The sequence below is a fragment of the Camelus bactrianus genome, chromosome 15 (assembly GCF_048773025.1).
Source record: "Camelus bactrianus isolate YW-2024 breed Bactrian camel chromosome 15, ASM4877302v1, whole genome shotgun sequence".
In the NCBI taxonomy this organism is placed as follows: domain Eukaryota; kingdom Metazoa; phylum Chordata; class Mammalia; order Artiodactyla; family Camelidae; genus Camelus; species Camelus bactrianus.
In genome coordinates, this window is record NC_133553.1 from 60,518,484 (window position 1) to 60,544,531 (window position 26,048).

The 26,048-nt window shown below is 43.6% G+C and overlaps 1 protein-coding gene across 4 annotated transcripts in view; it reads right to left on the minus strand.

Moving 5' to 3' along the window:
- SPRED2 (sprouty related EVH1 domain containing 2) overlaps positions 1–26,048 on the minus strand; it is a 112,790-nt gene that overhangs the window by 37,893 nt on the left and 48,849 nt on the right. The window contains exon 1 of one of the 4 annotated variants that reach the window (XM_074341242.1): positions 12,688–12,867. The exons of the other annotated variants lie outside the window; for them this stretch is intronic. Coding sequence (XP_074197343.1) covers positions 12,688–12,704 — 17 coding nt within the window. The 5' untranslated portion in view covers positions 12,705–12,867. Of the gene's footprint in view, positions 1–12,687; positions 12,868–26,048 lie in introns of those variants that run through there. 4 annotated transcript variants of the gene reach the window in all.

Sequence of the window (26,048 nt, forward strand, 5' to 3'; positions counted from 1 at the left end):
AACAGAATCCATGTACTCCAACGGGTACTGACACCATAATTGGGAGCACAGGGCACCAAGGCGCTGCCTGTGACCAGATCTACCTGGAGAGGAAGGCAGGCTGTGTCCCTGCATTTCTGAGATGCTGCAGCCCGTCTTGCCCATGCAGAGTCATCCCCACTGAGGATAACAGCAGGGATTTTCTATGTCCCATCTTCATAATCAATTTAGGTATTTTAAAAATGGTAGGTAATGAGTTTTCAGGAACAGATCCCCAATATAAAACATGGTACCTGGAAGGGGTTGGTGGTAGTGGGTGCTTGCCTTGCAACGAGTGGGGACAGAACCTTCATCCAGACACTAATTAGGCTGAAAGCAAGGGGTTCCTGCTGATATTGTGGGGTGTGAATAGATCCTCCTCCTTTACAATGTGCTGGGCTCAGAATCTGGGAAATAACTAGAAAATGTTTTAGCAATCCTCACTTTAATCTTGCATTATCGCTAGTAAGCTCTGCTGTCCTGCAAGGTCACTAGAGCGTTCCCTGCCCCTGTTCCACCCGGACCCAGAGGGGGAGGTATGGGACACGCCCCATGTAAGCCCGGCATCTTTGTTGTTCACGCTACCTAGCTACCCTGAAGCGTATAAATAGACCTGCTCACCCACACACCGTTTTCTAGTGCACTTATTTGAAGGGGGCGTCTTCTCTGTTATGAAGGACACTGCCAGCACCATTGATATTTGGAACAGGAATGATGATTACATTTAACAATTTATAAAACATTCTTTAGAACTGATCCTAGCAAGTTGGAAGTTTATTAGACACGGGTCTCTAGTCCTTTTGTTTCCCTACTGAGATTTTAATACAAAACACTCCCTTTAGAGTAACTACTGTGAACTCCTGGCTTTTATAAGCTAGTGCTTCTGTGATTCAAAATAAATGTCCATACCTTGTTCAACATACAGTGCTGATGTAGGATGCTATGGGCATCTATAAGATTTTCCTTTAAATTACAATGTGCTGTAAGGAGACACCTTTTCCCATCTCCCAAGTGCTACCTTACACTTTCAGGCTGCCAAGAGCCAGAGCAGCATGAGCACAGAACACTCCTGCACCCTCTCTGGCACGTGGGGCTGAAACCCACACCCGGCAGATGTCCATGGGAATGGACGGACACCTGCCTGCTGTCCCAAGTGGAGGGTACCTGCTGGTCATGTGCCCTGTGACTCGTGATGGCCAAGAAAAGGAAATGGAGCAAAGACACAAAGGAACAAAGATCAGGGCTAGAAGTCAAAGCTGTGAGCTTTACAGAGGCTTCAGAGGCCTGCGAGGAAAGACTAAAGGTAATCAGGGGTCCCCTGGCATCCCTGCAGCCTGGGAACACTGGCCAGGGAGCACTACCCGACAGTTCTGGTGAGCTAGAAAAATCTACAGCCGGCCGGGGCAAGTCAGAGCTTCTGGTCCCCCTACCACAGTGCCCAGGCACAACGGAAGTTTGCTTTAAAACACTTTGGGGGTTTCCTTCTCAGCAAGGTTTACAGAGTTCCAGTAGAATCACTCCACTGTACTGTCTTTAAAACACAACCTTAAATTTAACCTCCACGCTTTTATCACCTGTAGTCTGAACAGGCATAAATCCTCCACAGGAGAAGAGTGATTCGGCTAGATGTGCTGCTCTCAATTTTCTCTTCTTCTGTAAAGTCTTTTTACCAAAACCTTTGAATTTTTCTTACTTAATATGGCCAACATCTTAAGGATGGAGTTAATTTTTTTCTTAAACAAAAATACCCTTTCTACCTACATTTAAATTCAGAACTGAAATCCAGAAGCTGCAAGAATACTAAATGTATAATCTCCACAAGGAAGGGTCACCTGCAGCTGGGGCACAGTAAAGACAAAGGCGTTGGGGCTGTTGTGCTAACGTACAACCTAAAACCGTAACACGGGGCAGTATGAAACCTGAACAACGAAGCGTTTGATGAAGTAAATCTTAGCACCCGAAAGGCAATTTTACAAGTTGTGTCTAAGACAGACGTATTTTTTTAAATGGCTCTTTGGCAACTCTCCCTGTGTCAATGTAACTTTCCTGAGCAAGTACCTCTTGAGGTGAGTAATGCACCCAGCTAGAAAGGCAGCGAGATGGGGCAGGGCAGGTGTGCTAGTTGATTGTGGGAAATGCACAATCAGTGAGGAGAGTCATCATTTTTTCTTGAAACTTGAAATTTGCTCTAATTTCTACTCATAGCAGAAATCCTAATTTCCCCATCCTGGGGGGATCCAGGGAACTGGAGATTCCTGGGCATGTGTGGGCCCCTTAAATCCTAGGTGGGTTTCCTGGTTGACCACTTGGGACCTCTGTATTCTTATCTGTCAAGGATCTAAACAGTGGGTAATTACCTTAATGCAGGCTCTGGGATGCATTTTAAATTAATTTTGAGTTTTAAACCATTGGCTCCAGGAAATTAACTCATACTACTCTCCCCCACCAACAAAAATCCTTAGATTTGGAAGTAAATATAATACAATTAATTATTTTTAAATTTGCAATTTCATTGAATTCAACAGAGTTAAAAACTTGGGGGAGGGGGGAGATGTCTTTTAAAAAATCCAGCATTAATGATTCTCTGCACTGTTGTAGGTGAGGATTATATTAGCAAAAGGGGGATAATTCTGATTTAGACTCTTCTTTCCAAGGCAAATCTCCTACACCAAGCAAAGCTGCCAGACTCAGATGGCCCCAACCCACCTCCACTCCTTCCTTTTACCTGTACAGCTGGGGATCGTATCTGCTGTTACTGAAATAGTAGGATAAACATATACATGGATATGTGTGTTTTATTTTAATGTTAATTCTAGTATAGCTGTATACATAGATTCTCTAACATGGTTAACATGGATATTTTAAGATCACCTAAAACGTTTTAGGAAATTATAGCATGATTTTCTCAGTTCATTCACATTCAAGGCATCTATGGAGATTTCTGAGTTATTCTCAAAAATCACCAAAACACGGACTAGTTTGATACGAGTAAACCACTTTAAAAAATGAAATTTATTTTATTCAGACCAACAAAGAATGAATCTACTTTTTATAGACTGAAGTGGTTCTATCCTAAAGGGTGAGTTTCATGGTGATCACACAGTGCCAAGTGGGGACGAGAGAGTCCCGGCAGGTGAGAGACCAAAGTCTGAATCTAGGTTTATGATTTTGCTTTTATTGTCTACTGCTCTGCTGAGCCCAGAGTTCAGTGGAGTTCATAATTAATCAAGATCAAAGGATTACCAGCTTGAAACAAACAAAATAACCCACCGCTGAAGAACCCTTTCTTCTCCTACTTTTTACTCCAAAAGCAATAATTTCCTTTTGACTTGCTCTCTGTTTTACACACCCTTCCAAAAATGGAATTTACGATCCACATTTAAACCCCCAAAGGCCCGCTAATGGAAGTGGTGGATTACTGAACAAAATTAACTTTCACCACATTAAAGTATACACGTAACAGAGAAATTGGTACTTCGAAACTCAAATGGCAAAGAGAGCTGATTTAAAGTTAATAATCTCCAATTCAGGTCTTTAAATTGCAGCCCTTGAACTTCTACACCTGACTTTCTCAGAAATCTTTGCTTTCTCACTGAATCGGAGAAAACGAAAAGGAAGAGAGTGCTTTATGATCACATGATGACCCATTCCAGGGGAAGCATGCTGTATCTCCAACAAACTCGGAAATGCATTAAAAAAAAAAAATCATGGCATCTTCGGACGGAGCGAGGGATTGATGGATGGATAGATGGTGTGATAAAGCGGGAAGAGTTAAATGCTAGGTGCAGACTGGAGCGGGTGGGTCTCAACGGTATCCTTCTTTCAACTTTTCTCAACACTTGAAGACTCATAAGGAAAAAGAAAATGTGCAGGGCTGTAACCTAAATGGACAGCAATACTAAATTCTAAACCTACAAAATCTTTTATAAGCCAGTCCTTAATAAGACCTGCTCTCACACAAAAGGAGGTGATAACTTAGCCCACAGGGAGGAAAGCAAGTCAGCATGTCCTGTTAGCAACAGGCTGAGTGGATTTTAAGATCCACTGGACGTGGATGTCCTTTCAAGTGTCAAGAATACCAGTTCACTTAGTTCCTTCATTCTAGGATTCTGCCACCTCCTTCATCAGTGATGAAAAGCTTAATAAATAATGCACACATGAAACATTCGTTATCCCTGAAGAATTCTGGGCTATTCCTTTCCCAGGTAGAGACTGGAAAAGAGGAGGGCCAGCAGAGAGAGCTTAGGTTTTCAATTATGACTGGTGAAGAGCCACCAAACAAATCAGTTACTCATTTTTTAAGCTAGAAAGAATCATAGAAACCATCTACTGCAGACCCCTTGCTTAGATGGAAAAATTAAAATCGACTGGAGAAGGGACTTGTTCAAGGTCATTGGCATTAGGGACAGATAAGGGACTAAAATCCAGTGTCTAAACAACCCCCTCAGGTCCCCTCCACTTTGTTTTGAAATGGCCCAGAGTTGTGGCAAAGATCTCCCATCTCAGGTAGGTCATCTAGAGGATACGAGAGGTTAATTCTCATTGGCCTCAAAATGTACTGGATGGGAAACCGGTTGACAAAGAAATCATAAAGAGAGATGACGAGGTATCACTAATAACACAGCCACACACAAAAATGGCAGAGCTGGGGGTGGCCAAGTTTCACACCAGCAGAGGCAGTCCTCATTTTTGGATCAGGTGGTGTAACCGGTGCCCTAAGTCAGCAGACTTGACTTCTGCAGCCCATCTCCTCACTCCTGGGTGAGACACCCCCAGCTCTACCAGTGAGCCACAGTGTCTTCACATCTAAAATAAGGGGGAGGGGCCCAGTGACCTCTGAGGTCCCTTTTCAACTTTGGCCTCTTTGTAACTTTGTGTGGAAAAAAAAACACGTGGCCTTCAAGCCATGCCAGAGAGCTTAGCAAATATTCTACAGAGCAGATCAGAAAACTTTCAGCAGCAAAATGCAACTGAAAATATCTTCCGAATCAGAAAAAAAAACCAAAAACAAACTCAAACCACAAAGACCTGAAACCACGACAGACTAACAGATATGTTCCCTCAATGCAAGTGGTATTATGCAATTATAAAGCTCCCGGGAACAGAGCTGGCCTATCAGAGGACTTTGAAAAAGCAAGAAAATGATGAAAATTGAGTTTTAACAAGTTGAATAAGATCCTTTGAACAAAACAGGGACAACCCAGCCATCTAGCTGGGTTTACGCACCCACAAATGGGAGATCCTCCTTAGCCACATGAAAGAAAATCACCAAGACGTACTTGGGGTGCAAATACAGGAAGAGAGAAGAGGAATCTGCCTCTTTTCTCCCAAATCTGCTTTATCATTTGACTCAAGACAGCCATTCCCGTGTCGATCTTGACTACATTCAGAGAGCAAGAGGATAAACGTGAGGGAAAGGTAATGAAACAATTGCTTAACTTAAAAACGGGGAGAGATGTTTACTTGTAGACCTTTGCTAAAGCAGCTCTGGGTATGTCAGGTTACACCTTGGGTCTTCGATGTCACCAATGAGCTCTGGTCTAACAGTTTTCTTGTAAATCAGTTGTTTGAAACTAGTTCTTTTCTGCACAGGAACAACATAAAATGGTGAGCAGCTGGAACCTCATTCCAGTCCACGAAAGCCTAATCAATTCCTAAAATACGTGAATCGCAGATCTGTTCCCAAGTGGTTCGTACTGCCTGCTGACAGTCTCCGAAACAGACGCCTCTCTCCCTTCTCTGCTGGGAACAGTCAGTTCTATGGGCTCTGGCTGGGTTTTGCCAGGAGTTTTCTACCTGGGTGTGGGATGGGGGAGAAAAAGGGCAATCAATCAAGGAGAAACTCTTAACCTCCTGATTTAGGTTTCCTTTTGGGTTCCTGGAATTTGGCACTACTGGATCTTGAATAGCTCAAAAGAGAGCCAGTGTGACAATCACACTTTAGGACGAACCAAAAGGAAAGCACTTATGTTACCCACGCTCACGAGGACTGGTTTAAATGCAATGTGACTATGGTTATCAGTACTGATGCTTTAGGAATTCCAAACAAGTGTTATTGGGGAAGTTGTTCTTTTCTTTTATGGCGGCAGTGACAGCTGGTGAGCAATTAGCAAGGGCAGGGACAAGGCAAGGATTGCAGGATTCTTGATGAGTTCTTGACTCCAAGGAGGGACAGGATTTGACCTACACGGCAATTTCCTGCCGCGCTATCACAAGACTGAGCCATCCGTGGGGTACACGTGCTTCCATTAAGTTTATTTCCTGCCATAAAGGAACTGGGCGGGAGGGAGAATGTAGAGCTGGCTCATGGTTTAACACCATCTTCTTAAAGTGCTGTTTCATTTGTAGGAGAGTAGTCTAGTTTTTGTTTGTTCGTTTTTTAAGTGGAGGTACTGGGGTTGAACCCAGGGCCTCATGCATGCTAAGCACATGCTCTACCCCTGAGCTATTACCCTCCCCCTGACCCCCAAGAGTATTCTAGTTTGAACTTCCAAGGAACACTAGAGCTAATTAGGGAGACTACTAACCATTTGATTTCAAGACTCATGATCGTCACAAACAATTGAGACCCTCGGAGACTAAGCTGCCGAATTTGGGCTTTCCTGGCTATCACCAACCGGCTCGTGCCAAGGAGCCCAACCAAGGTTCTGGTCACGCATCAGCGGTGGCTAAAGATCACTGCCTGAGGCAGGTCAACCAAGCAGCCAGGGCCAGCTTCTCCCACCAGAGAGCTTTACCAGCAAGGTGGCAGTCTGGGTGGCCAGATACAATTACACTACCATGAAGCCATGCAGTCACTGCAGGCTGCCATCTGGTATCAGAAGAAAGGATAAAAGGGCTCCCGTCCTAATGTCTGATCAAGAGGAACTACCCACAGCCCAGATCATTCATCAGTGTGTTTCAGCCACTCCCCAGGACTAAGCTCACCTCTAGGAAAGTCATGATCCCTGAAGGAACCATAAATACACCATCCTGGACTGAAAATCACTACGTACCCAGCAATTTCCCATAGTAACTTTACCGAGCTCTTGTGTAAACTGGGAAGGCTAGACACGGGGGATGTGACATGGTGGCACTTTTTCTGGTGTGTTTGCATGAATGAATTAACCCTAACATTTATCGAAAGTCAACTACTATTTCAAAAGACAGTTCACTTCACACGTTCACTGAAGCATTATCAGAATAGCAAAGGGGTGGAAACTGCCTAAAGGTCCATCAGGGGACGATGGATAAAGAAAATACATTCAACGGATTATTTTTCAGCTTTAAAAATGAAAGAAACCCTGTCATATGCGACAACATGGATGAACTTTGAGGACATTATGCTAAGTGAAATAAGCCACTTACAAAAAGACAAATGCTTCGTGATTCCACTTTTAAATTATATCTAAAGTAGTCAAACTCATAGAAACAGAAAGTAGAATGGTGGCTGTGAAGAGCTGGGGTCAGGGGATATAGTTGTTTAATGAGTATAGAATTTCAGTTTCCCAAGATAAGAAGGTTCTAGAGATCTGTTGTACAATAATGGATGTATAGTTAACACCAATACACTGTACACTGAAAAATGGTTAAGACAGTAAATTTTATGTTGTGTGTTTTTGCCTCCCCCGCCCGAGTCAATTAATCTGAGAAATAAAAAGGGGCTGCTTGAAATAGGTATATTCAACAAAGACTCTAAATTCACAAATCTGAGGCTTTGGCTAAAAGAACATTTCTGTTATCTTTAAGAAGTAAACGTTGCCACTATTTTAAAAAGCCCATGAAACTCTCCCCTAATTATAAAAATAGCATATGTCTGCTGTGCAAACTACATACATTATAACCACGCCTTAATCTAAGAAATATTCTTCTATACTTTGAGGAACAATGAAAAACCTGCAAGATCTCCTCAAGGTAACTATAAAAGGGAGGTCTTGTGTCTCCAATATGAATGTAAATGTTGCCTTAGCTCTGTTCTTGGGATAGAAGGCAAATATATGAAAAACACAAACATTTCCTTTGTAATTGGCTTTACTGAGACAAAAATAGCTTCTCTTACAAGATCATATGAAAGAACAGAAGAAAATTAAGCATAACAGACTCACCCCTAATTGTTAGCTTTTAACAAATTCCCCTAACCCTTAGCCAATTCTACTAGAACGCTTGCCACGTTTACAATATAAGCGGCAGAATCCCTAAAAATATTTTTTATGATTTAAAAAATCGCCTTTTCTCTCTTCTGTTCCAACCTCAGTTTTTAAGACTATTAAAAATACACACACACACAATTTTCTAACAGTTGCATTTCTTCAACACGGGGGCTAGCGAGATTTTTTAATATTTTTCAAAGCAGAGAAAAGGGGCTGCTTTATTTTTCTTTGGAATGAGCTCCTGCCAGATTTTGCACATTGCAGTTCCCTGGCGATGCGATGAGAACACATGCCCGCCCACAGACACTAATTTTGCTCTTCACCCTTCCCAAGCAGCCTCTGTGACACATGCTGTCTGCTTCGTTTGATGGAATTCAAGAGGCCCAGTCAAACAGCAGGCCCCACGGGGCCGGAGCAATGGCAGGCAACCCCTCTCTTCCAGGGGCTGGGGACAAGGAATAAGTGTTTAAAAGAAAACCACAAAAAAAGCCAAACCCAACTTGGACATCTCCAATCTGAAAACCTTTACAACTCTATGAATTAACAGTGAAAATGAAAAGTCATCTCTTGGGTTGAAATCTGGAAAGAGATAGTATCTTGCTGTGGTTCCTTGCACAGAGCTCTATGAAGATAAGGCAGCAGACGCCCTGAGCTGGGCTCAGAGTGTGCAGTCAGGAAGGCAGACCGTCATGCCAGCCAAAAGCCTTCGAAGAGGGCTGAGATCCCATCCCGGCTCTGAGGCATTTCCTTTCTGTTTGGTGATCATTTGTCGTGAAGAAGTGCTGCTGATTAAGAATCCAGCTGGGAATGGGCATGGCTTCCATAACTGTCCCTCGTCCAGCTCGTCCAGCCTAAGACAGTCTGGGCCTAGTTGCACATAGGCTGCCAGCAAACTTATACCTGGAAAAATGCTTAGGGCTAATAAGAGCCCAGGCTGGTTTGATAAGAAAATGGTCATTCACCCCGTTCGCCTGTCCTTAAGAGTGGGGTTGATGTCCTAAGGCTGCTCTGTTCTTATCTCTAGCTTTTCTGAGCCACACGGGAAAGTCGGTATTTCCAGATAACGATACAAGATGTATCTACACGTGCTATTAATCCCACCCACTCTGTAGGCAGAGTGGCCATAAACTCCGGATGTGGGGAGAACAGTGTCACAGCAGAACAGTGGGCAAAGGACAAAAATGAACAGGTCTAGCTCTTCCCCGGGGCTACAGCTCTCCCCGTGCATCCATAAATTATCCACCAAGTACAGCAGCAACAGACTGCGGACTCACTGAGCAGGTCTCTCTAAATACAAGTAAGTAAGTTTATTTTATCTTTTTATTGAAGTATAGCTGATTAACAACGTTGTACAAGTAAGTGTTTTTACTTTTTATTGAAGTATAGTCAGTTTACAATGTTAGTTTCAAGTGTACAGCAAAGTGATTCAGTTATGCATGCACACACATCATACGTATATTTTCAGTTTCTTTTCCATTGTGGCTCATTACAAGGAATTGAATATAGTTCCTGGGCTATACAGTAGGTCCTTGTTGATTATCTGTTTTATGTATAGTAACGTATATCTGTTACAAACTCCTAACCTATCCCCCCTGCTCCCCGGCTTTCCCTCCTGGTAACCACAGTTTTGTTTTTTATGTCCATGAGTCTATTTCTGGAGAAGTAAGTTTTTTTTTTTTTTAATGTTGATAGTAATTTTAAATGTTTACTGAATTCATCATAGCTTCGAGTAATTAGAATATAATTTTAATAGTTGCTAGAGAGGGGAGGGGTCTTCAAAAATCAAAGACTGGGAAAGACTGTCCTTGCTGTCTGCTCATCTGTTCCGCTAAAATATCCTGGATGCTCTAAGCTCTGAGGATTCAAACACCCTCCCTGACTGCCACTCCCCCTCAAGGAAGAAGGGGGTAAAAAAGACCCTTTGTTGGAGGCTGTTGGTCTACTTGGCTGAGAAAAGATGGCCACCAAAACTATCAAATGAATTTCTGCATCGGGCAGTTCTTTCTTGATTTCCATCCAAGAAAAGTCGGATTCTGAGGAACCAGAAGGGAATAGCCAACAGCTGCTTCTAGACAGAACAACAATTAGCAGCTCTGGATTACAAACTCCAGTTAATCCAGGAATGAAAGAAAACTGGGAGGAAGCTATCACCAGTAACGGTGGATGGATCCCCACTGAAGAGGGAAGGAAAGAAAGGTCGGGGCTGGGCCCGGAACACAGCAGTTTTAAATTTAACACCACTCAGCACAGAGCTCTGAACAGGGCAGCGTGTCTCTCAGTATCTATCGATTGCTTCCAAGTTGAATGATGGGAGACCCTCGGCACCAACCGTATTCCCTTTCCCTCAAAGGGGAAAGGAGGAATCTGAAAACTACATGGTCACTCTGGACTGATGGCTCATGGGGTTTAACGGTGAAGGGGCCACCACGAGCTGCAGCCACATCCCTCGGGGTGACTGTCACCCCCCCCAATCTCGAAGAATCAATATGCCCTGGGGGTGAAATGTAACCAAAGCCAAAGCCGTCTACGCTGCCCTGAGATAGTGTGGACAGGACCTGAGTTAGTCTCAGCTCCAGCAATCACAGGACAGCAAGACACTTCCACAGACACAGAAAACGCCAATCAATCAAGAACTTTAGAAGAAATGTTTTTTACATGCCTGCCTATAGTATTTTCTGTAGGCCTCAAAGCAAAAATAAAAGATACCAAAACCTAAGATTTTGGCGAAACCAGAGTCAATTAGCTACTCTCCCTTTAATTCACATTACTAGGCCATTCTTTTCCTAATGACTTTGGACAAAGTGAGCCCTGTGGCATCTGCCAAAGCTTCAAGAGAGAACCCCCGTTGACTGGAAAATGGCAAAATTCAGGCTTGAGTTCAAGCTAACATTTGAAAGGAGCTTTTCTTCCATAACTTAAAAAAAATGTTAATGAGAAGGCACGAAAAGAACTCTCACTTTGAATCTGAAGCATTTTTTAATATCACCAAATGTTATTATTAAATATTCACTATATATGCATGTGTACACACACATATAAAAATAAGCAGTACAGATGTGGGCAGGAAAATTCTTAGCAAAACCCCCACATATTTCAAATACTGTTCTTCCTCATTATTGTCCCCGACCATAATTAGCATGTTACAGCATAACAGGTGGCTTTCATTTATAGAATGCAAAATTAATGAAATTTGGAGATGGTCCTGACTCCAAAAACAAATTGGCCATTCTAAAAAAAGCGTACCCCTTAATCTACAAAACAAACAGAAACAAACCAAACAAACTCACTTCATGCTGGCTCACCAGATCATCCGAATTTCTGAACGTGTTTAAATAAGTAAACTGAATATATTTACTGATAGTTTCAAATACACATACCTCAAGGAAGACAAGTCATTTTGATGGTTTTTTTACAAGAAAGGGGAAGAGGAAAAAAGACCGCCTACTTCTCCAGCTTGGTAACCTCAGATCTGTTTAATGCTCTCCGAGTGATAACAGAATTTACCACCCCAGGCAGGGCTGCTTCACCAATGCTCGATCTTAGGCAAATTTGCGGGCAGTTATGATACAGGTCCTGACCCAGCCATGCTGGACAGACAGACCAGAAAAGCATAAATAGTGCTGCTATAAACTAACTATAGCATCTGTCCCTAACAAGCAGGACACAGAAAGTATTTTTAAAAAAATATGAGGAGACACTGAATGGACTGTCAACACACAGAGGAATGTTGAATACACTCAAATAAACAAGATATGTGCCTTAACTAGTCAGGCATTGTTTAAATTTAGTGATTGCAGAAAGGGTCAGACGGGCAACACAGCCTCCCAATTATGCAGAACAATCCTTCAGATCATGTGAAAGCTATAATTAAATGCTGTTACCAAAGCTCCACCACCCTTTCTCCCACCTAGAAAAAGTTAATGGATGGATTCAGTAGGAGCACATCATGATTTGCAAAAGAATATTCACTTAGTAGGGGAACAGAGCTTTCTGGCATTAAGTCTTCCATCTTGAGGGGGTGGGAAAAAGCACAATACTGGGGGGGGGAATCCAACATAATAAGTCCAACAGTTATCATCAGACCACCTCCTTGGTTCATTTCTGCTTATTTATTTTTGTTTTTTTGTTTTTTTGTTTTTTTGTTTTTAAAGATTTCAGCTACCCCACTCCCTCTCAAAAGGTATACCACCTCTGCAAGCTGTTTCCTAGGCAGCATCTTTTAAACTCCGGGCTTAGTGAAAAGGGATGGGTTCACACCATCTCTCTCTGAATATCCTAAGGAGAAATTTGTTTTCAGAAAGGGGGGATGAGTGGACAAGAGCTCTGTGTCCATCAAAAGACCAGTAGTTACATATCTGCCCTTGCACGTGGGTGCGAGCACACCCCCCCAACACACACACAAACACACACACTTCAGTTCTTTACAGTCAGAATAATGTTTTCCCCTCCCTTAAAAAATGTTAAAAGCAAACACCGGAAAGGCTAGGCAGAAGAGAAGAACCACAAGAAAATAAAGTTCAAGTAAACAGTAAGCACATACCTGGCGGGCGATGCCATTTCCTCTACATTGTGGGGCCCAACTGCTGGGTATTAGCATTATTGCTACTGTAGAGCTTCCGATAAAAATGGATCGGCTCCTGCGGACCTGAGAACCAGCTGGCTGCTTGAGAAGTGGTTTCCCCCATATATGATTCAGTCTCCTTGACAAATATACTGCATCGCACTGGATGAGTCATCCGAGGGTTAGTCCGCATTTTATAGGCCTGTTGTGTCATTACTCACATTCAACATCCTGCTTCTCAAAAGTGGAAGCTGGAAGCCTGACAGCTGACAGATGCTTTTTCCAATTAAAATATTGTTTGAAAAAGATTCCTGTAAGTTACGATGATCAATCATTGATGATGCCGTGAAATGCCCAGGGAGCAAACAGCACAGCTCTCCCCCCGAGATTACAGCCTGTGGAACCACAAGTGCAAATTGTTTACCCGCCCCTGTCCCCAAATAATTCTGTTCAGAGCTGAAAGCACGGACCCCCCCCCTGCCCCCAACTTCTTTCAAGCCATCAGTGACATTAGCACAGGTATGTTGATTCTTATGCTGTAAGGTTATCTAAGTTGCAGGAGCTTTGTAAAAACAAACAAAAACACACATCAAATTTTTGTCCCTTCTGTAAATCAACTATACTTCAACAAAATAAAACGTTAAAAAAAAAAAGTGTCCTTGGATTTCTTCTGTTAGGTGGGAAAGTGGCATTGTGTTTCTAAAATGTCTACTTTTAAGAAAAAGTATGTTAGGGATGAACTGCTGTAATATCTGGCATTTGTTATGAAAGACGTTAGCCCAAAAAAGGGAGAAGGTAAAGAAACGTGACAAAATCTTGATAATTGTTCCATCTGTGTGGTATCTGGGAACCAGCTCCGTTATTTTCTCTTCTTTTGAGTATTTTGGATCATTTTCATAACAAAATGTTTTTCAAAACTCAATCTTTTTTCAGTCCCTATGGTCTTACTGAACTCACAACAAAGCACCTTTCTAGTTAGGGATGAACCTACCATCCGTGTGAATGGGGGCGTCATTCACACAGGGCCACCAAGTGGCCCCGTAGCAGGTGTGATGCGTGTGTCCTGAGGCCGCCGTGAGGGCTGCCTCCACCCGCCGAACCCCCTGAAGGCCTGGTGCCCTTTCCTCCCAAGAGTAGGAGATTTCTTTGAGGACATAAGCCCCGGCTTCATTCGTGAGCTCAGTGTTGACATTACGAGGGAGAGGTGACTCTCTCCAGCTTCCTTATATGGTCTGGGAGAGGCTCCATGAGAGATTATGTAAGTCACATCCACAGTCCTCTCACACCGCAGACCTCTCTGGAAGGTGGTACAGCGTTTGTGCGACTCACTTTCTGCTCAAATTGGGTTATTTAAACCATCTGAAGGAAGGAGAGAGCTTTGATTTCACGGCCAGGAAAATATCCAGTGATGGGAGCTCCAACGTAGGTTAAATGGAATCACTGCTGAAGCTAGATGTTGTTGAAAAAATCATCTGTGTTTGTATTTTCTCAAAGTGTGACAAGTCACCACAGGACACTGGAAATACAGAGGTCCTACAAAAGCCCACGGCCTCTGGGACTGCTCTCTTTAGGGCTGAAACCAAAGGAAAGGAGGAAGTTGGCTCCCACCTCAGCCAACAGCCAACCCAGTCCTCAAAGGACTCAGCCCAAGAGAGCTGCAAACAGTTGTGATGGTCTGCACACCACTGCCCGTGAGCTGAAACTGAAGCCTCCCTTGGTTTTGACAGCTTCTTTCCCTGATCAGACTGCAAGCTACAGGCTTATCAAAATGTCCCCTCAAAATTTAAAAACAGCCTTTCATACACTTGCAAAGTATAATTTACCTTAACACAACAGGTAGAAATGGGGGAATTAAACTTCTAGCCTAATCTGAGTTTCTGTGAGTACTGAAGAAATAAATCCAGAGCCCATTAAAGACTTTTATAGCTCAGATTTCACAAACTGAAAATACAAGAGTAACAGCAATGATACACACACACAGAAGGAATGAGAATAAGGCAAATACAATAAAATGTTAACAAGTGGGGAACTGGGTACAGAGCAGTCCTTCATACTATGCTTGAAACTTTTCTATAAGTATGAAATGTTTCAAAATAAAGTTAAACACACAAACACAAGGAAATACATCACCCTCATTATCAAAAAAAAAAGTTCATAGATTTAATTAACCACCATAGTTTTGCTGCTGCCACCCTCACCCACTTAAGAAAAATTCTTAGACCATTAGGAAATTTACCAAAATGTAAACATTAGGAAATGCCTCTGGGTTAGGGTTTCTCAAAGAGGGTTCCTTGCAAACAATTTTATAAGAGGCTCCAAAAATAAAACAAGAATCCCAAATAAACATTTTGGGAAAACAACATACTACATCCTCAAGAATACTGTTTAAGTTTGTTTAGTCTTGCATTTCACAAATTGATTTGAGCACAGGAACTCCTCCCTCAACCACCTGCATCCCTTCGAGCTGAAGAAGGCACCCTGGGACACACTGCGGTAAGGAATGGGATATGGGGCACTTTTTTTTTTCTGACCTTTTCCTCTTTCAAGGTTTCTTCAGAACACACTTCACTTACTATAACAGAAAACATCCAAACTTGGTTTCTGCCATCTTTAACAGACACTTCTGTTTCATTTGGTTGACTTGCATGCGGATAGCCACCGGCATCTCCCCTGACCACACTCCAGAGGCCCAGGCCACCATGAGTGACCCTGCACCTGAGCACAGCAGGTGACAGCTCACACTGGTGTCGGGGTCTCTGTTCAGAGGCGGCAGGCCCTTGGGGGAGGCCAGCCCGAGGAGCTGCCGAGGCCCGGGTCCCCTTCGCCGTTCTCGGAGGACAGGCTCTTGGATCCTGAGAACCAGCCTGGATGCATGCCTTTGGCCTCTGAGCTCCCCAGGCCTTTGTACGCTCACCTCTGAGCACAGATCCTTGGGTATATTAAGCAGAGCCAGCTGGGAAGCACAGCAGAACATGGCTTCTGATTTCCTCTAACTTGCTAATGGATTCTGTAAAAAAAATTTTTTTTGTCATATACAATTGTAAATAATGCTGCTGTTAATAGCGGGGTATATGTATCTTTTTGAATTAATTCTTAGTTTGTGGTTGGCTTTATTCCTTTAATAACTATGTAAAAAGCTAAAGCTCTAAATGTTCTTAGAAACAATGAACAGCACATGTATGTAAATTTAAAAAATACGTGCAATATATTGTGTATATGTATTTACATGCAATATACTGTATATGTGCTGTCAAACTGTAAATTCTACCTAATAAAATTGAAAAATGAAAAAAAAAATTTTTGCCATGTACTAATTTATATAAGAGTTTTAAGGCAATTATCTGTATGTACTGGGAGGGGTGGGCCGTGGTTAAAGTTTAAATACTGGTTAATGTCAAAATCTATAAGCATATGTGGGTATCAATGATGTAGGTACCGTAGGCCGTGCAGCGCAGTGGTAAAAAGCTTGAGCCTGGAGTCAAGCTGTCTTGGTTCAAAATCCAGCCTGGCCCTTACTTACATTATGGACCTTCTCTAAGCCTCTGCTTCTTTGTCTGTAAAATGGGCACAATACTATTAATAACCTCATAGAACTGTTCTGAATGGGATAAACGTGATCATTCACAACAAGTACTTAGCACAGGGCCTGGCCACATACTGAGCACTCGTTAATTTATACAGACAATAACGGTGAGGATGTTGGCAAGTTTTTATAGACGGTCGGGGTGGGCACACATAGCTGGCTACCACACGGGTCTGTTTACCTATCGTCTGTGGCTGCTTTACAGCTACGAATGTGGCCTTGAGCAGTTGTGACAGAAACCACATGGTCCCCAAAGCAGAAAACATTTACTATCCAGAAAAAGTTTGTTGACCCCTGGTGATCAACATTTGTGTGGATAAAGAACCAGATCTTTTCCCTACGGAAGTGTTGGTTGTTGTTCCCTTATTCTGCTTAACATCTTAATTTAGAATCAGATACACGAGCATTATTTATGGTGATTTGGTCCACGTGAGCTGTAGCTCATGCCTTTCTCACAAAGACACACACCACAGTGCTCCGTCTCATGGCTGGTGGGGAAACCGGCGGAGCCCGAGGTCCGCCTCCCCTCCTTCCTGACCTCCCCTATTTCAGAGTCCAGTGACCCCAGCTGATGTGAGTCCACAGCTGTAATTCCCCTCCCCCAAGCCACATCTGTGCATTATGTCGAAACCACATGTGTCCCCAGAGCCTCAAGCCAGAGGTGAAAGATGATCTGGAAGAGGCATTCAGGAAACTGAGCGAACAGAAATGAAGGATGCTTTCAACAGGGCTGGACAGCCATGGGCAGGATTCATACAGCACGAGGGCCCTTCAGGAATGAGGGCTGCTGTCACACTGCCCCTGCCAGCCCAGAGCTCAGGCAGGAGACTGAAGGCCAAGCCAGAAAAATGAAGAACACGCCTCAAATGCAGGTCCCAGGACGCATCCCTGCATCCAATAGTGCTGCCTATTTTCTTTGGCAGGAAAGCTTGTTTATTTGGGGAAGATAAACCCTCAGTACTAATGGATAATGCAGGTGAAGGGACTCCAGGGACTGGTCTCTGGGAGAGGAAATTTGAACAAAAGAAACCATTCTAACTGCCTTTCAGTTAGTTCTCTTATTTAAAAAAAAAGAAAGCCTTAGCCAGCTGTTCGCACAGAGATGAAATCTGGGGTGTACTCAGACACACAGTCTTTCTGGTGGTCACTTGCCTTCCTGGCAAATATCAACATCTTTGCAAAGTCAATTCAATAGAAAACCACCTGTGTTAAGTACCAAAGTGGGGCTGGGCTGGTCCAGGAAGAGGGAGGCAGATGATTTCTGTTGCTACCTACTGAGAGGAGGATTTCAGAGACGGCATGCTGGGTGACACATCTCACTTGAACCCAAGTCAGTTTTCAGCTGTGTTCCTTAAAGTGTAACTGTCTAGCACAGGGGTAAAATAAGGCTCTCTCCAAAGCTCCTGGTTAACCTGGGGATGTTCCGCTTGGCCAGAGCCAGAAGACCTGCGATGATTAAATGCATACAAGTTATTATGCTAAGCAGATTTTTTTTTTAATAAGAGACCCTATGATGTGAGGACCTTTCAGAGCTGGGCTTATAGATTCAGCCAGGTTTCTTTAGGGAAAGGCAATAGAAACTCACGTTCACCCGGTGCCCATTTGGTGTGGGGTGCTCTGTATGGTTATATCAATGAATCCACAAATTTTGTTCCTGGCCTGTGTGGAGGAAAACGGCGTATGTGTGTGGGGGGAGGTGGGTGGGTGATGAATGACTAGGTCGATTTAGTCTAGAGAGTCTAAATTTTTCCAGCACAGGATGTTACACAAATAAGACTGATAAAAGAGGAAGAAGGAAATCTGAAATATATCAGAAATAGAAGGAATCTGAAATACATCAGAAATATGGGGACACCACCCTGGGAAATTATGGAAGAGGCCATGGGGCAGGTTAGCAAGAAAAAGATCAAAGTGGTCAGGGTTCTGGGTCTATGGCTGAGCTTTGGGCCAGGCATCCATCAGAAGATCACTCTGCCCTTCCAGCCTGCAGAGCAAACAGGACAACAGGGCCTGGCCTCAGAGACACCTGGGCTGCAGAGAGAAACCAAACCTACATCCTAGTGGTTCAAGGGATGAGGCTGCCTCAAGACCTAAATCTGTCTTCTGTAAAGACAGATATGTATATGGGGTGCTTAAGGGGTGACTATTTAGTGTTATTAACATCTGTCAGGCTGAACAGTGCAGTCTGTTGCTTGAAATCTGCTTAAGGTTGGATGGCTTATTCCTCTCAGTGCACTCGTATCGTCAGGACCACTGCACAGACTGAGTGCAGTTCTGCCATCAGCCCAGTTCAGCCCACTCTTACTTCTCTAACTTCAGGCCAGAATTAGACCCAAAGCTGCTCAAAGGCTGTATAATTCCAGGGATGGTCTTCAGAAGAGGAATTTACCATTCACCTTGATTGACGTCGGTCACAGAAAACTTATCCAAGACAATGGCAGCCACCTCTGTCAGACGGCTGTACAGATATTCAGCTGTGGAAATGGAAATCTCTTCTGAGAACTTCCAGCAATACTCTTGAATCATTCACTTACGTATAGAGCACATGTTATAGGAGTCAGAAATTCTGCAAATTCATTCTGTTGCGAGGCAGCAGCTTGGGCCTGGCTCCGCCACTAGTTATATGACCGTGGGCTGCAGGGTTGCGTATCTTCTTTGTGTCTCGATTTCTTTGTCTAGTAAACAGAGGGCTTCAACTAGTTCAGTCCCTGAAGCTCCAAAATGGTACGAAGAATGGATCGGTAACAGCTAAGTGAGAAAACTGCCTAGTAATGCCAGCAGAAGAGAGGGAGGAGCGGGAAGGAAGCTGGGCAATGCTGGTGGACCAAGACCAAGGGACTGGGGGCAAAGCTACGTTGCTGACCCTGGATCTAAGAAGCCAGCTTAAACTAATCCACCAGTTTAAAAGGAAAGGAATCTCACCCCAAAGCTAGAGCTGACTTTTCCTTACAAACAACATCAGTCAACATTAGCCACGGCTGTATCAGAGGCCTTACGACCTCACAGGACTTGTAATCCCAGACAAAGACTGGGAAATTTGGAAACAGTCTGGCCCATCCATCCTGTTCTCCATCTTCACAGCTGTCAGTAACACAATGACAGCATTTTGTTAGGACTTGCATGTTACCTTTTTGCCATTGGACTTGAGATTCTAAGAGAAGGTTTTTTCTTTCCTTTACTTTTGCTGCTCAGCGTCTGGCAAATGGTAAACCCTTAAGAGATCGAGTTTCTTTCATTCGTTCAACAGACACATTAATTTTCACTGGCTTACATAAAGGTGGAGATGAAGATTCTAGGAAGGTAAGAAATGACAGAAAGGTGGTAGCAAATTCTGGTAATGTGTATTTTTTCTTCATGACAAAATTGTTAGGTTCACTGTAGAGCATTCAGGAAATGCAAAGAAAAACATTCACCTGAAATGACACCTAGCTGGTAGATTTTATGAGCATTACACACGTTTATAGTTATGTGAAGCATGTTTGCTAACCTACTGTATGCTTTGCCAGTATCTGAATCCTATTAAAAAATAATTGGGAAATACTTCCCTATTTTTCTATTTATTCATTTCTGATAAAGACAAAAGACATTGCATGCAAGACTTAGCCAGATTTTTTTCTTCCCTGTGTTAGTTTAGCACCTCAGAAGGGCAAATAAATAATTTATGGGTTGAACACCTTATGAGCCTTAGATATTAACTAAAAACCAGAAGAGCAGCCTGGAATTCTAAAATGAACCTTAAGAGATACCTAGTTCTACATCCACCACATTTGACAGATGAGGAGACTGAGGCCAGCGGCCAAATTTCTTGTTCAAATTTAGTTGTAGCAGCCAGAACTGGGCCTGAAACTTCTAAGTCCGTTGTTCCTTACTGAGAATTACCTACCCAGTTAAAACCAAAAGCATCCCTAAATTCTGCCACACTGTTAGCTTTTGGATTCTGAAAAGCAATCAGAGATGATTCCAAAAGAAGAAAAGTAGATGATGGTGTCCAGAATATTTGCCTGCACTAGAATTCTCAGGCAACAGGTTAAATGAATCGTCAGAAAGGTAGAGTTACTCAATATTCTGAAAAGTGTTTCTGACTTTGCCATCAACATCCCAGTTCTACCAGAAATTTGAAAAATTGGCTGGTGAACCTGAGTTAGGGCTCGCTGGTCAACACCTTGCAAACTACCAGATAAGGCTTACATATCTCTGGCCCCAGCTGCTTCCCCACGGTCACCTGCGTCCCACATAGGAGGGCATAGATGGTGAGCATACAACTTGCTTCGAGTAGCCCCTTTTCTCAGGAGCCCCCCAAGAGTGGTCACAATAAAACCTGCTGGAAGAGGTGAGGAAAGAATTCAAAGGAAGACAAAACAAAAGACTTCAAAGTCTCTCACCAGCAAAGAACCTTGGGCTGGGTGATAGTTAAGGTGAGTGCCTTACAGGGAAGCCTCATATATTCACAGTTAACCTTCCAAATTCAACACCATCCACTCAGCAAGAGAACAGAAGCAAGGGTCTGAGTACATTTAAAGAGGGAGGAGGCTCTTGCTCTGGATGAATGCATCCCCTGGAACTGGCTGAGACTTGGGGACCCAGGGACCACGTGCCTCTCCTGGTCCACTGCCACCCTTGACGTGACTCTTGCATTTAAAGATGGAGTACATACTCAACTTCCAGCATGAACTCTTAAATGCTAGCCAAGCACCTCATTTCTTCCTCTGTCATAAAAAAAATAGCCCTTCTTCACAAGACTGGAGGGAGGAGGTGAGAAATTGTATGCTGGATTCCTATAGAATTATCAAGGGTAATTATGACCACATATGGTTTTCATTGTGTATTCAGCTCTATTCAAAAGAGGAAGAGACCTGTGGGAGACACACCATGTCCCTGATTGAATCACAACCTGACCGGTACCCACTGCTAGAACAGAACTCCCTGTAGTACCTGTCGAAGGAAGAGCAGGCATGCAGGGGGGCTTACGCACACTCTTCACTTAGTTGCCACTTAAAAGGACAGCCTTCAAGTTTTACTACAATAAGCATCAGACGGCTTGCAAACTACCAGTGAAGGCGAATGGACGATGAATGTGGGTCCCCCTGTTTTATAGACGAAAAACCAAAAAGTAAGACCCAAATGCACAAACTGGAATAAAATATAAAGGTACATTTGTGGCAGAGCCAAGAAGAGGTCCTGAGTGTCCTCGAACTTCATCTTTCAGGATCCTTTTAAACAAGGCTCGCGCCTGTGTGTTCTTTGTTTGAAGTCTCCTCAAAGATTCTCTCTGCCCCTTTCTCCACTCAAGAGGAGAAACTCACTTGTTTGTTTCCTCTGAGCCCAGAAGAACTGCTCTTGGTCCTGAGAATACGCCAGATGTGAAGAGCAAGTCTTAAACATTAGAACATTCCAAACTACCAGGGTGGGACCAGAGCAGCTCAGAGGGATTTTTGCTACCACTCAATAGAAGCTGGAAATAAATACAAACACAGAGACAATATGGTACACAGGATGCCAATGGATAAGCAAAAGATTGCACAGAGGGACTAGAATGGAAAAGGAAGCCATGCCCGCCCTCTGCAGCTCCTCCCGCCATGCCTCCTCCTCAGAAGACAGCAGCTAACTAACTGTGCAGAACACAGGCAGCCCACCTTCCCTGTCCCCTAGGGCTCACTTTGGATCTGGTCAGCTCAGTTTATATTTTAGGATGAGGAAGAGGGAAAGCCCAGGGGCTTTATATTTATATATTTATTTATAATCTAAGATTATAAGTATTTATAATATTTATACTCTATTGCTGAGTAGTAGAGTTATAAATATATTTATAATCTACTGCTGAGCAGGGCATCACGGGAAAAACATGGCACACGTTCCGTGGGCTGGTCATAGCCTCACTGGTCCATTTCAAAGCAGACCTGGAGTGTTTAAGTGCAGGGTAACAGTGTAACACAGGATTAGCTGGGGCACAGCAAATAATCAATTTGTCTGTAAGTAAAGATATATTTATCCCTTTTAATTTAGTTAATTGTTCTGCGCAGGTAACACATTCATAAATCAAAATGTGAAAAAGGCACACTCCTACCACATCTCATCTGCCCTGCTTCTTCTCCCACCCAACAAGCCAGCAGTGAGCATCTTTTTAAATGCAGCTGTGCATCCCATGAGGTGGTATGTCTAGAATTACCTTAAAAATGCTCATGCAAAAGAAAAGTGAGGATGGATGACATGTCTGTCAGAATCATGGTAAGATACGTCTTAGGTACATGGTTTTCGCTCGTTTATTTTGTTTTTGCTATTTTCTCTATTTTTCATGTATTTGAAATTTTCCATAATTTTTTAAAGATAAAATGTCTATGAAATTAAAAAAAAAAGTTGTATATCCTTCCAGGGTTTATGCAAATATATCTCTCCTCACTCCTTCTCAAAAAAAGGTAGCACCTCATTCACATGTTCTGGACGTTGCTTTTAATCCCTTGTGGATCTTTGCATGTGGGAACAAAGATGACTAATTCATTCCCTTCTTACATCTGTACAATATCCAACTATAAGGATGTTCCATGATTGATTTAACCAGTCCCTTATTAAATGAACATATAGGCTTTTCTGAATTTTTTGCTATTGAAACAATCCTGGGATGAACTAATTTATATATTAGAGTTGCCTTTATACATTAAGATGCTTACCTACTGCTCTGTAACTCCCCGACCGTGACACAGAGAAAGAAAACCCAGCAACTGAAAATCCATCTGAAAGCAAAACAGAGCCCCTCTAAAGCAAAAAGATGATTGTGGAAGTATATAAAATGACACTTTGACTTGGTGTGATACATGTGGAGGAGGCACTCCATCGATATTTGTAGAAGGAACGAGGCAGGGTTCAATCATTTAGGTTGCCCATTCTCCACTCCCCGTCTTCTGCTCACCCCCCAGAGCCTCACCCTCCATTCATCCTAGGGGTCATCCAGACATCTGTCCCTTTAAGAAATTCTTACAGCATTATGGCTTATAGATACTGTCAAAGCAATGACTGTGAGGCTTCTGGTGCTACATCAGAGGGCAGAAAGTAACCTTTCTCAGTCCCTGGTCATCATCTGAACCCAAACTCAGAGGTCCAGCTGTGTGAACCACACAGAGCCATGTGCATCCCTAGGGAAGCAGCGCTGAGCTGTAGGCTGCTCCCACGTCAGAGCCCAAGTCCCAGGTGAACCCCCAGAAGTAAACAGCAAAACAGGACTCCTCAGCCGAGCCCAACGAGGGCCCAAGAGGCAGATCTAGCCCTTCCCGGCCACTGCCTCCAGCACAGGAGCAGGAAATTCTAAGCTGTCCACAGAGCTGACTCATAATTCTCTTTTCACAAGCATCCTGAAGGTTCTATTCTAAGTTTACCGATGGGAACATGCTTTCAGGCAGAAGCAGAGCAGCACAGAAGTGGCTGCGGCTGGGGCCTCGATGAGCATTTCCTCCGTGACAGGTCAAGTTCCCACCAGGCTAAGGAAAGAACGGAGGAGAGACCAAACGCCATGCACACCTCCTTATGGAGGCGCACCTGCATCATTACCTGTGTTTGTGCACAGTGATGGCTTAATTACCCCAGGGTTAAAGCCAAGCATGAAAAATGAATTATTCTTGTCTCTGAACCTAACTGGGACAGACCAAGTGTATAAAAGCAGTTTTGAAACATATTGGAAAAAACTGAACATGGATTTGCTATTAGATGAGATTATATAATTACCGTTAATTTTCATAGGTGTGACAATGGTATTGTAGTTATATTTTTAAAGTCATTATTTCTTAGAGATACACACTGAAGTATTTATGGATAAATGATACATGGGATTTGCTTGAAAATACTCCACCCCCCCCCCAAAAAAAGTGTGTGTGGTGGATGATGGCTGAGTGTTAAGTACATGGGGTCTGTTACACTGTCCTCTTCACCTCTGTGAATATATAAAACATTTCATAAGAAAACAGGTTGTTATAGTAGCTATATGCCACTGAGACCTCACTACTGACTAGAACCGGCAGCTCAGCCCCTTGGGGTGACACCTTGCCCCAGATGACAAGTGTTAGTGACCACAGGAAAGCAAGCCAACTCAATGAGTAACTAATTGCACCAGAAGGTTTTTCTTCCTGTCAAGTAAGACACTGGTTCTCAAACTTGGCTGCATACTGGAATCACCTGGAGTTTTGTGGGGTTTTTTTTTTAAATTGATGCCTAATTTAATTGTTTGAGGGCATGTTCTGGGTTTATGGAATTTTCGTAGTTCCCCAGGTAGTTCTAATGTCCAGCAAACTTTGAGAATCAGGGTTCCAGGAACCTAACAGGGTCGTTCACAGAAAAGTCATGGGTTAAGGGTGAGAGGACGGGGTGGCTGGCCACTCTCTGCTCGAGTCTACCTGTGACCCCTTAGTCTAATCAGTCGTCTCTCCAGGGCCCGGAAGTCTGGGGTCTGGGTCAAGCTTCCCTGAATTACTGATGCAATCAAGGACGACACTAACACTATAGTAAAAACCAGAGAATTGGCAAATAGATGCAAACAATTAAAACCAGAAGCTTGGCTTACTTTAAATCCAGACGAGAAAGGACCTGTTAGCAATATCAGGGCTGTAGTTCACATGGAATGTTCCCTGACTGTTCGCCCTCATCTACCTGAGCATTAAGTACCAGTGTGCATCCTGTGAGGCCAGACTGTATCCGCCACAGAAAAGCTCTTGTTCGAAGAGGCCGATGGGTCTCAGGCAGCTTAATGTGTTACAGCTGCTGAGTATTGGAGTCCTAAGAGCTGGCCTTACACGAAGCAGGGAGGAAGTGGCAATTGTCCTCTTGGAGTGTGAGCCTCACCTCACAGAGGGACTGGGGGTATTTTCCTGCAACAGGTGGCATGTTCTGATGTATAACCGGGGGCCTATGCCCACATTCCTCGGGCAATAGGGTTAATTCTGGTGTCGTTCTCAGGGCCCTGCGAGAGGTAAGAGAGGCTTGCATCTGTGAAGGCTCCTCATACAGGGAACCCCTCTGACCTGCCCTCACAACCACCCTAAAGTGTTACTGTGTCCCCACTTTTCAGATGACAGAAGTGAGGCCCAGGCAAGCCTCATTATAACACCATAGTCAACACAATAGAGAGCAGAGCTGGAGTTTGACCAGCCGAGTTCCAAAGCCCCACGTTCTTTCCACAGCCACGTCCTCCAAGATAAGCTGGACGTGCTACCTCTCACTTCCCCCCGTAGGAAATAATCCAAAGGTTGCTGGTGGCCCAGCCTTCCTGGATGTCCCTATTAGTCATCATGAGCCTGAAGATACAAAACCCTTGAACTTTCTTCCCTCATTCACGGGGACACGCATTTGTCCTCCACCCCAGGTGAGCCCCAGCTGAGGGCCACTTTCCAGCCACTTCGGGGTCCATGGACTCCAGAAGGAGGAGTCCTCACATGCCCAGCTTTAAAGTCCTAGCTGAGGATACCAACTCGAGAGCCCTTCCCTAGACTACATACACACACACTCACTCTCACACCCCTCCAGATTTGAATTCTGTGTATCACAAGGGGTAAACAGACCTGGAATGCAAGTCAACCTAGGGCCAAAGCCAGATTTTAGCCTCTAACTCCTTGTTTGTTTTGGGTTTTTTGGGGGGAGGGTAATTAGGTTTGTTTGTTTGTTTGTTTTAATGGAGGTACTGGGAATTGAACCCAGGACCTCCTACATGGTAGGAATGCAGTCTACCACTGAGCTATACCCGCCCCTGGCCTCTGCTCCTTGGATGTGGGAAACCACC